Source organism: Cottoperca gobio, chromosome 10 (genome assembly GCF_900634415.1).
Source record: "Cottoperca gobio chromosome 10, fCotGob3.1, whole genome shotgun sequence".
Classification (NCBI taxonomy): Eukaryota; Metazoa; Chordata; class Actinopteri; order Perciformes; family Bovichtidae; genus Cottoperca; species Cottoperca gobio.
In genome coordinates, this window is record NC_041364.1 from 21393333 (window position 1) to 21404975 (window position 11643).

At 39.7% G+C, this 11643-nt stretch overlaps 1 protein-coding gene across 2 annotated transcripts in view; it reads right to left on the reverse strand.

Annotated features, from left to right (window-relative positions):
* Nucleotides 1-11643, reverse strand: part of il1rapl2 (interleukin 1 receptor accessory protein-like 2) — a 384719-nt gene that overhangs the window by 312377 nt on the left and 60699 nt on the right. For both annotated transcript variants that reach the window (XM_029441637.1, XM_029441639.1), the window contains exon 2: nt 10120-10225. In XM_029441637.1, coding sequence (XP_029297497.1) covers nt 10120-10204 — 85 coding nt within the window. In that variant the 5' untranslated portion in view covers nt 10205-10225. The remainder of the gene's footprint in view (nt 1-10119; nt 10226-11643) is intronic.

Genomic DNA, 11643 nt, shown 5'->3' on the forward strand with positions numbered 1-11643 from the left:
ATCCACTTTTAAGCCACATTTTAAAAATATACTTTTTAGAATTTAGTCGTTTATAAATATATATGTTAACCAAATAAAGGAATCCTAATTGGGAGAAGCTGACTGCAATGTCGGCAATGGCATTGAAGACCACAACTCCCATGATCCTGCGCTCCTTCACGACGCCACCAAACTCCGTCTTTTGTTCTCGTTTTGATTGAGAGACCCCTAGTGGCAGAACCATTATATATTGTTTGTTGAAGTCCAAATATTTAGTTTTTAACCCTCCTATTGTGTCCGGGTCAAATCTGACCGATTTACTACTTTCATCAATCATAAATATTTTGTTTAACATCTGATTTCTTCAAGGCCTTATGATATCCTCCACAGTAGGCATTTGAACATTTACAATTGCTGATCACCACTTTCATTGAATTTAGAGTGGTTCAGTCAACTTTGTTACATCCATGGTGTTCCCGGTCAAAATTGACCGGCATAAGAAATGAATGGGTAACCCTAGATTAATTTCATTCAACAGATTGCACACACACACACACACACACACACACACACACACACACACACACACACACACACACACACACACACACACACCAGACTGAACAGTCAGGTGTCATTTATGGGAACCCATTTTTCTAGCGCTTATGTGCCTATCCCCCCCATTTTTTCAAATCTTCTCACACACCCCGTATATATAGCCTTTATTTGTGCCTTGCTCTCATTTTACTATTTACTTTTTCGATCAAGACTTTTGTGAGACTGGCCAGTCAACAGATGGCGAGAAAGAGGCCCCTGAGGAAGAGGCACCTGGGGAAGAGGAACCTGAAGAACCGGCACCTGAGGTGACATTCCAGTCCAAGGGTGGCAACTTGCTCTGGTATTCATCCTCCCAGGACAGAGGAGGCAGAGCGAGAGTGGAAAACATTGTAAGGATGACGCCAGGGCCAACACGGTTTGCAACATCTTGTGTGGATGACATCAAGTCCAGCTTCCAACTCTTTTTACCAAAGTCCATTGAGGAAATTATAGTGGAGATGACAAACCTGGAGGGAGGCGTGTGTTTGGCGGTCTGCAAGTCTGGATAGGAGTCTGCAAGCCCCAGACCCTGCCCTGGCCGTTCTCCCCAACAAGGACAGGGGCAGAAAAGGAAGAGATGCAAGCTCTGTGCCCCAAGAGACAATAAAACAAGCCTTACACACACACACACACACACACACACACACACACACACACACACTTTTACTAGACTAGACTATTATTTTTGTTATTTCTGTTTTGTTTAGTTTTTTTACAATAAATGTTAATTACATTAAAATATATATATTTTCAGTGTATATTATTTATATATTTACTGCAGTTATTCATGTAAACCAATAGTCTGTGACATTGTTTACAGCTTAAAAGGGTGTTACAAATTTGGTGATGATTAATGTTTTTTGTGTTGATGTAAGAGCTGTTAAAACAGACCGGTCAAATTTGACCGCGAACACCAAAGTAAAGGGGGAGAAACGAACACAATAGGAGGGTTAAGTTAAGAAGCCTTTGTTGCTGTTAACCGTCACAGTAAATCCTGATAAAATCACTTTTAATTTCATAATTGCCATCCATCCATCCATCCAACCATCCATCCATCCATCCATCCATCCATCGTCTACCGCTTATCCGGGATCGGGTCGCGGGGGCAGCAGCTCCAGTAAGGAACCCCAATCTTCCCTTCTCCGGGCCACATCCTCCAGCTCCGACTGGGGGATCCTGAAGCGTTCCCAGGCCAGTGAGGAGATATAATCTCTCCACCGAGTCCTGGGTCTTCCCTGGGGTCTCCTCCCAGCTGGACGTGCCTGGAACACCTCCCTAGGGAGGCGCCCAGGTGGCATCCTTACTAGATAATAACATAATTGCCCAAAAACACAATTTAAGTTTTTGGGCAACTGTGAAGTAGTTTAAGATTTTGAACACAGCTAAAAATTTAAGCATACAGATGAAAGAGAGGTATCAATCTTCTCAACTCACAGTGAGAGAGCTAATACAATAACAACTATTTATTTAAGAGCATCTTCAGCAAACAACACTGTACAAATTATTTACAGAAGTCATAAGCCTATACTTTTTAATGAATCAATGGTTGCTGTTGCAAAGATAGTAACATCCTGAGTGTGCAGAGTAACTGTGGTACAGATGAAAACAAATGAAAAATGTATTATCAGTGGTTGTAGAGGGGGTTGGCATCAGTATCCCTGTTCCACTGTACCATGCCACAGACAGACAGACGCTCCACTGCCCAGTGCAGGGAGTAGAATGTGATATGAAACAGTATAAGTGAAGAGTGGCTAAATCAAGTGATTTCAATTCATCAGTGTTATTGGCCGTTGTGCCGAAAAGTACCATCTTAAATGACTGATTACTTGTTAGCGCAGGCTACTTGAGAGCAACACAGACAAACAGAGAACGCAGTAGCTGGGTCATTCCAGAATTGGAGGACATATAAAACATCTAATAATCCATGCCCAAAAAGCTAAACCATGCACTTGTTGTGTTAAATATACTTGTATTGAGACAAAATGTATATAAAGTTGCAGAAAAAGTTATTTCAAAATATTATTTAAAATATCAAATAGCTCTCAAACACCCCTAAAATAGAATTTTTCTCTTGTCCCAGCTTCTTGGTGACCAACTTGCATGTCAAATATAACATTTAAAAAAGCTACCTAAATTAACATTAATAAACCAGTTTTATCCAAAACTACATGAGTATTTCATATAAATGTGACTTTCTTTACTTAATAGTAAAGAGTTTTATTGAAGAATGTTTTTAAAAATACCTTTTTCTGCTTAATGAGTATGTGTCAGAGGGTTGCACAAAACACAAGTACACTTGATGCCTTTGCTGGCCAAATCACTCCTTTTGATAATCTTTTATCACACTTTTAATATCCTAAATACATAACAAAAAAGAATAAAATAAAAGGTAACTTTTTCAAAAGTGTTGATGTCTATATTGTCCTCCAATTCTGGAATGACCCAGCTATGTTTGGTGGTTAGCAAGCTGGTCTTTGCTAATGTGGCTCCAGTTGAAGCTACGCATAATACTTCAATTAGAGCAAACTGAAGCACACACACACAGAAGCCTCACAAACAGCCTGTTATCTTTGGTTTAGGAGGAGCAAATAAAGGGCGAGTCAAGTGGATGTCTTTATATGACAAAGCCACTTGTGTTAATTAGTCCCATCGTGGAGAGATGTTAGCAAGGAGTGGTGTAAACACATGTCCATGCTAAATGTCATGACAGGCACACACACATTTGCACACAGTGATATTATGTCATTCCACCTCTGTTTTATGTCATATCTTCACGTAACATGCCTGAATGTTTCCAGACTCGCCCACTCACAATCATCTCCACGACAGCGATCTTTAAAGCAGCAATATAGTAACAACTATGCTCTTCCTAATATCAAATTTGTTATTTAGTCCTTTTAGATAGTGTTAAGATGAGCTGTTTTAAACAGCAATAATGTGATTGATCATGTTTACCATATTGCAGTGCCAGCTCAGATGTTACAAGCTCAGTTATCAATATGTTCTACCAATAGCCTACACCTTGGTTTAGACTTAGCCGCATGTAATGTGTCTCCTTTATCTCCAATCTGATTGAATCTGTCCTGGTTACGCACCAGAAACTGTTTGGCAGAATAACTTTTGCATTTTAGAAGTTTAATTCACATAACAGTTGAGCTAGAAGGCTAGCTAACAGCTTCGCACAAAGACCAAGCCCCACGGAAGTGCGTCGGACTTTGAAGCCAATTTTCTTTGTGGACCCAAACACACTTTTCCTGTAAAGGCAAATCAAATCAACACTTGAACAGCCCTTGTTTAAAATGATTAGGTCACAAAAGTTGTAAAATTATGTAATAGCCGAATCCAGAGTTATTCTCATGCTGCTGTTTATTTGAGCGAGCCGAGTCCGAGCCGTTTGGAGGCGGGTTAAAGGAAATGCTAGTGCGGTTGCTCATGGATGCGGAAGAATTAATTTATTTTTTTGCTCTTCATCACATTTATTTTCCTTTAATCACAATAAAATGGAGAGGTCTGCAAAAACACTTTAACCTAATAGTGGTACCCTGTGACATTTTCAATACTTATACAGTTAACATGTATGTGATAAGATCTCTGGAAACACCAAACTAAAACTAACTTGCAAAAACAAAAAACATAATGTAACTTTTTTGTTGCAACCCTGAAACATTCAGCATCCCAGACAAAACAAAAGTGTCTCTCTGTCTCTCTGTCTCTCTCTCCAGCTGCTGTATTACTATACGAGCTTAGAAATGTTGACTATCTCTCATCGTCTTGTTCTCTGTCACTGCATTCTCCATGATGGTGAATAAGTCATTTGTCTTTTTGCCCTGAGCACTTTGAGCAACCCCAAGAATAATGGAAAAGAAGTTCACATTGCTGCTCAAACAACCAGTCAACATACAAAGTCATTCTGCATCTCCAGTACAGGATGCTATTTTGCATTTCTGCACTTTGTCCTATATTGTTGAAAAAGAAAAAGTGTTTTAGCTTGGGATTAATCTAAATGTACATTTTTAACAGAACAGAAGTTTTACAGAGTCATTGTGCAGCAAAGTTCATCACAGCCAAGCATAAAAACCAAGCGTAAAAACCAAGTGTGTCAACGTTTTACTGTGGAGAATGTGTCTGCATAGAGAACATAAGTTAAAAATATGCTTAACTTCATGCTTCGTAATGCAAAATCAGATGTTGTGTGCACACAGAGAGAGGGACTGGTGTGTGTGTGTGTGTGTGTGTGTGTGTGTGTGTGTGTGTGTGTGTGTGTGTGTGTGTGTGTCAGTAGAAAAAACTGCTCTGGGTGTGTTTTGTCCTTGTTGTCTCACTTAAAGATAGTTAATACACACACATGCACAGCTTCTCCATCATATACTGCACAATGTAAATATTTCTCACACCATGATGAAACATGACACACACACTCTTTTATCTTCGCTCTGCTTTGCATGCATGGCGTTAACTCGCGATTAGATCATACTGAGATCTAATCTCTGCGTCAGAAAACACACTTGCACACTCAGAGACACACATGTTTCTTACGCATACATACAAGGGCATTCACTGGCACTCAATCATCCCGACACACGTGTAGGAACATACACACACACAACCAACCATCTGTATCAGCACATCATGTGAAGGCCTTTAGAACAAAGCAGGTGGGACAGAAATAAAACTAGAATTGAAACCGTTACGGACCGCTATGGAAACGGACCACTACCTTGATTAAAACCGCCTCGTGGTTGTATGCCTCCACCAACCGGTTAAGTTGCAGTTTACGTCCATGTCTGTCCAAAATGTCATCACTTCATCTTTTCATCCTATTTGTGTGAAATTGTTCTAATTAGCATATGAATTCTCAAGTTCACAGCAATGTTGACCTTTGAGGGAAATGTGAACCGTTATTAGCATTAAAACATGAAAATACATCTAATTACTAAATAATGAGGAAGGCAATATAGTATGTACATACTGTACATACTGTACATACAGAGGACCATTCTCTTGCTTTATGTTTGTCTCTCTCTTCCTCTCTTGCTGTATGAGCCCAGCAGGGATCTAGATAAGAGCCTGCGTTATCATTCTGCTCGCCATCTCGGCTAATCTAGTGGTTTTGTCTGGAGCGCTGAAGCTGTTCAAATCTGGCCTCGACTAAGACGACCAGGAAAGATAAAGAGAAAGATGCAGAGACGATGAGGCAAGCAGGATGTGTTCACTGAATAGAATAGAGTTCTACGTAATTGTCGGCGTCACAATTGAGACACATCGATACGTATAATACGCGTCCGTGTACATTTATACAGTAGGTAAATACAGTATGTTGTTGCATGAATGTGTCGTGTGCAACTCTTCAGCTCATTAGCACTTTCAGCAAAATGGGCTAATCCAATGCGTAAATGTAGTTACTGAAACCCAGCGTCATTCAGCTTTATAAAACACAGATTTACTCTCACAAAATAACACTTTAACACCATTAACTTCACTGTGATTGTTTCTTTGTCTACATGTAGAAGAAAATGTTACCTTAAGTAAATAGAGGCTTTTGAAAATGGAAAATGGAAATGAAAAAAAGTGGAAATGAAAAAAAAGTTTTTTTGCAGATGGGTAAAATATAAAGTAAAAACTTTCACACAGCCACCAGATCTCAATTAAGCGTCAAGGTCTAGGTTTTCCTCATAACTTTACGGTCTCAATTGCTAGTTTCAAGTCTTCTTCAATACAACATGATGTTAATTTTATAAATGATGGTCCCATTTAGAGTAAAATAGACAATAAAGCAGGATGTGCTTTAGGAAGGGGCTACCTTGTGATTGACACATTGCTACCTCGCTTTGTGGCCTCGCTAGCAGGTCGTCGCTACCACATTGTTGTTCAGTGATCGGTTGTGCCAGAAGACACTAATGAGTCAGCTATTCATTGTTTACGCTGATCACAGATGCACCTTGCTAACAGAGCTAGCTAGCTAGTGCTAAAGTTTAACTTAGCTTCCGTGGCTCTTGCTGAGCTTCACCCTTTCTTCCACATATGCTCACATCTGGTTCCAAACAACCAAGATGGCGAAGGCCAAAATGCTAAACTCAAGTATAAAAAAAAATAGTCAACAGACAGTCCATACCAAATAATCCCGGATATAGGAGTTCCTTTGTTAGTTTAATCCCAAATATATTATAATAATATGATAATAAGCAGCACACTAGGGGTGTGAATTAGGAAAAGAATAATCAGAATCAAACTCTACACATACTACTCTATTAGTTACTTTGTACTTTGACCCACCTCACCCATTGCATTATATTACCAGCACATTCTTTCCTATTGCCTTGCAACCTGCTAGCTGCTGTATGTATACTTCATGCTGTTGTAGTTGTAATATGCATTCTTCATGATGCAACCTACATTTGGAACAGAGATGGATGGTTGTCAACATGTCTGCACTCTCTTGGCTGGCAGAAAGATGTCCATCCAACTCTCACGGACTTTGCCTGACTTACTTTGCTGTTTTTGTATGTTTGTGTATCAGGGTATGAAAAGCCAGCGTAAGGAAACTCAAAACATCAGCCCTGCTGAAGTGTCCTTGAGCAAAGCACTGAAGGTTGATGATACGTACAGTAGTTGACCTCTTAGGTGAGGATTTCATAATAGAGATCCGATATCACTTTGTCAATGTATTTGTTTTTCTATAGCTCAGATTTGTTTATTATGTTCAATCTGTATAAAAAACTCTTTAAAGTGTCTCCTCACCTACCACCATTCTTCTCTGCTGTGTCTCATCACAATTTGTCCTCCTTTTGCTGCAGCGGGTGCTACATCAAAGCACAGCGGGGTGACTGACAAAAGGAAATGGTAGTTCCTATCCATATGGTGTCCAGTTACACACACACCAAGACACACACACCAGCTGCAGCGAGGGAGAGAAAAAGATCTAACATATATTTGGCCGAATGCAGCGGTCGCCCACATAAATGTCCGCTTGGCTCTGCTCTGATCACATAATTGCTCTGTGCACACCTCTCCCACACACACACATACACAGAACGATAGCGCACGTCCAGAGAGCAAATACTGAAGCACACACTTAGGGAACACACACACACACACACACACACACACACACACACACACACACACACACACACACACATACACACACACTGACAACCTGGATATACAGCACCCACACACACTGTTCAGTATGACATGAAGCGGACCGTTCACACATACATGGCAAACACCAAACAATAACTCCCACCAGCTCACCCACACCGTCAGTACACTGCGTGTGAGACACAGAGAAAAATGAGACTGAGCAAGGACAACGTCCAACACTCCGAAACCCAGCCTCATTCAGCTTTACAAAACACAGATTTAATCTCACAAAATAACAAGTTCAACAGAATTGTGTTTATTGTGTTTATTTTTACTTGTCGCCTGCTGTCCATTTCTCTGATTAAAAATGTATCACTTTTAGTGGTTTTTCTAAATAATACTGGGCCTTGAAGACATTTTGGCAAGTTTCTTTCACCACATCAATAAATCCCTGTCTGCTGCAGGGCTGTTGTTCTGTAGATGACCCTGACCTTTGCCCCCCCCCCCCCCTACAAGCAGGAATCTTATTGCTTGTTTATTACATAACATGTCTCACTGCCAGAACATGAAATCATAAATTTGGCGCTGAAATGCCATTTTGTTTCTTTTGTGGAACATAAAAGGCCCAATCAAAGTATTTCTTTATAAAATCAAATATTCACAACTAGAAACAAAAATTCAAGTAAAAGAAAGAAGACAAATTCAAGTATTATATATTGAAGGTATATTCAGGCATTGATGAGCCATAGAGCAATAGCCAGGAGCTACTTAGCTTAGCTTAGCACACATATTGGGAAAAGGGGGAAATGGATATCCTATTTCTGTCTGAAGGACAACATTCCACTTACCAGCACCTCTTCTATAGGGTGCTATTTAAAACATTCACATCAAATTAGCCGTTGCGCTGGTGTGGAAGTGTCAATTAAAGTACCTATTTGAGTGACAGTCATTTTAATGGCCCATTGATAGCCTCTAACTTGAGTGACCACCGCAACGTGACGTTTTTATTTTTGTTTCAACTTTTAACACCGCAGCCCGCTGCAGTCTCCAACACCGCAGCCCAAATGCATTACCCACATTTAAATGTATGGGAGCAGGTTTCACTGCAATGCCTGATTTTGTGTGATTGCAGCCTTATCCGATTAAAATGTCCATTTTGGACAGAGGCATACTAACCGTTTCCAACCGTTTTATGCTAAGCTAAGCTAGCCGGCTGCAGTTTTATATTTATCATATGTCAGACAATAGTGTGGTCATGTAAGATCCCACATCTTATGACAAAATACATTTTCAGGGCCTTTATGGCTGAAACCTTTGTTATTTTAACGGGAGCTTGTTGAAGCGCTTTGATGTATTTCTAAGATGTTGTGTGTGTGTGATTACAAAATGATCTCTAAAGTATTGTTACGGTTGCCATTAAATTCCCTCTATTAAACTGCCAGGACCTGCACTCTCACTTACAAGCAAGCAAAATAGTGAGGCAGGATTACATTAGCGGGGAATCAATTCTAACTTAATTGTTATAATTAGATGACCTGAGTTTGCTAAAAAGTCGGTAAGTAATTTTCTCTGTTTTTATCACTTTCAGGACTGGGCAGGGTCGCATGACAATACAATTACAAATGCTGTTGGTAATATTTATAATAATAGAACCTCTACTTGTAAAATTGGAGATATATATTCAAATATTCAGCAGTGCTCAAGGAATGATGCTGTGCAAACACAAAAGCAGCATGAAACAATGCGTTTATACTTGAATAAAGTTAGAATGTGTTGCCCGCCTCTATGGTACACATACTCCGCTCACTATACAGTATCATACCAAATGGTATTGAGACCGTATGCCAAACATCAATAGACCAAATCAAACTCACAATGTCAAGCCGATCAGCGAGACACAACAAATCGATCCCTGATAAAAGGCCATCAGCAGATCTGTCATCTGCAGGCTGCTGATACACAAATGAGCATAACAGCAGCCACAATGACGGGCAGCCAGACGGGCTGATCGTTACACGCCATCAGCAGAAAGATGAGAGGCAGAGAAACAGAGAGACAGCCGTCGGAGCTCTGAGATAGAGTTTAGACAGAAGTGGTATTATCTGAGAAAGGCAGAGGTGATTGTGAGAAAGTAATAAAAGTCAAAAAGCAAGGCAGAAGTACATATCCATAGCGTCAAGTTAATCAAACAAAATCAACGCATCAGAAAGGACAAGAGTGGAAAGAATTGTTGGAAAAGAAGAGACAGAGCATTAAACACGAGGAGTAGTAGGAGAAAAGACAAGAGTGTTTGTAATGAAAAATATGACAGTGAAATAAAAAATGAAAGAGAATATCAGTAAGAGATAAAAAAAAAGACAAAGCATGGGAACTTTCAAGGAGAGAAAGACTAATTTTCAACAAAAAGACATGGCTTGAAGTGCGCCTGTGGACAACAAACACCAAGGCTGTTCATCCTACCCGAGTCCCTCTTGGTGATGTACTTGACATCATCACAGGCTCCCGAAGCGAGGAGGAGGAGGAAGAGGAGGGACAAAGTCTTCATCTCTCTAGTCTCCAGTGGTACCTTTAGAAAACAGGACACAGTGGGGACAAAGTGTTAGAGAGAACATAGCATGTATCATTCTTAACACTACAGTGTATTGAAATCCTAATTCAAAGTCAAAGATATGTTTTTGTCTGGTTTTGATTTGATAAGATTTCAAATGAATGTTAAAATGTCTGTTTGTATCTCTGTCTTTACAAGCTACCAATGAAAATAAAAAAGTAAATAAGGTAACCCCAAATGCTGTGTGTCGAAATCGAAAAACAAAACCCTTTATTACAAATTATTATTGATCCAAAACGCTGGAATGGTGGGGTTTTGAAAATATCTATTTTTTCAACTGATTAAATATAAAATACAGAAACTAAATTAGATTCGACCATAGGCCATGAATACAAAGGCTGCAGAAGCTGTGACACACACACACACACACACACACACACACACACACACACACACACACACACACACACACACACACACACACACACACACACACACACACACACACACACACACACAGGGAGAGATCGAAGAAGCAGATTAGCCATGCCGGCAGTCGTTTCATTGTATTTTTCATACATGTGACAATGAAGGGAACTCAAACTCCAGCTTGACTGCTGATTGAAATCACATTTGATTCACATGAGCAGAGGGATAGCCGATGATAGATCCTGGTAGGGTGTAGATATGTGAGCCACCATCATTTGCCTTTGAAGATGAGCAATAAAATGATGGGATGGGGATCTAAAACTGGAACCAAATTAATGCAAAGATCAAAGCCGAGAGAACAATAATATGATAAAGGATACAGTATGATGTTGTCATCACTTGAAAGGATAGAATATTTCAAAATTGCAGCTCGTAATGTAGCTTGTCTTGCCATCATCTTGATAGTGTCATAGGTGCAGTTTAAATCATCATTATAATAATAATATACCAAAGTCCAGCTATCAATTCTGATTGGTAGAGTGTAGGTCAAAGCTACAGCACGCAAACGCGCACAATAGACTTTTTCTCACAGCACACTTTGGCTCGTCATATTAGGAAACGTACAGGTAAGTCCCAGTAAGCTATGAGTGCACAATACCAGGACCTAAGCAGCTAAATGGAATTCAGTCATTGATAGTGTTATTAGCTGCACCTGTGCTGTTCCTACTTCAACATGTCAAAATGTCTTCCATGAAAACAGCCCAATGGACCTTTCTCTTGCAAACATTGAGACTTGCCACAGCAGTTCTGAAACAGGCGCAACTAATAACACTAATAATAGCTCCACTTTATGTAGGTGTCCCAGTTAGCATGTCTTTATGATAACAGGGCCCTGACACTGAAACACCATAGCAAAATGCTTTGATTACTAATAATAAATGATGATAATGAATAATAAAGAAATATATAATTATTATGCAAGTATGATAGTACAGCAGGTCAGTGCT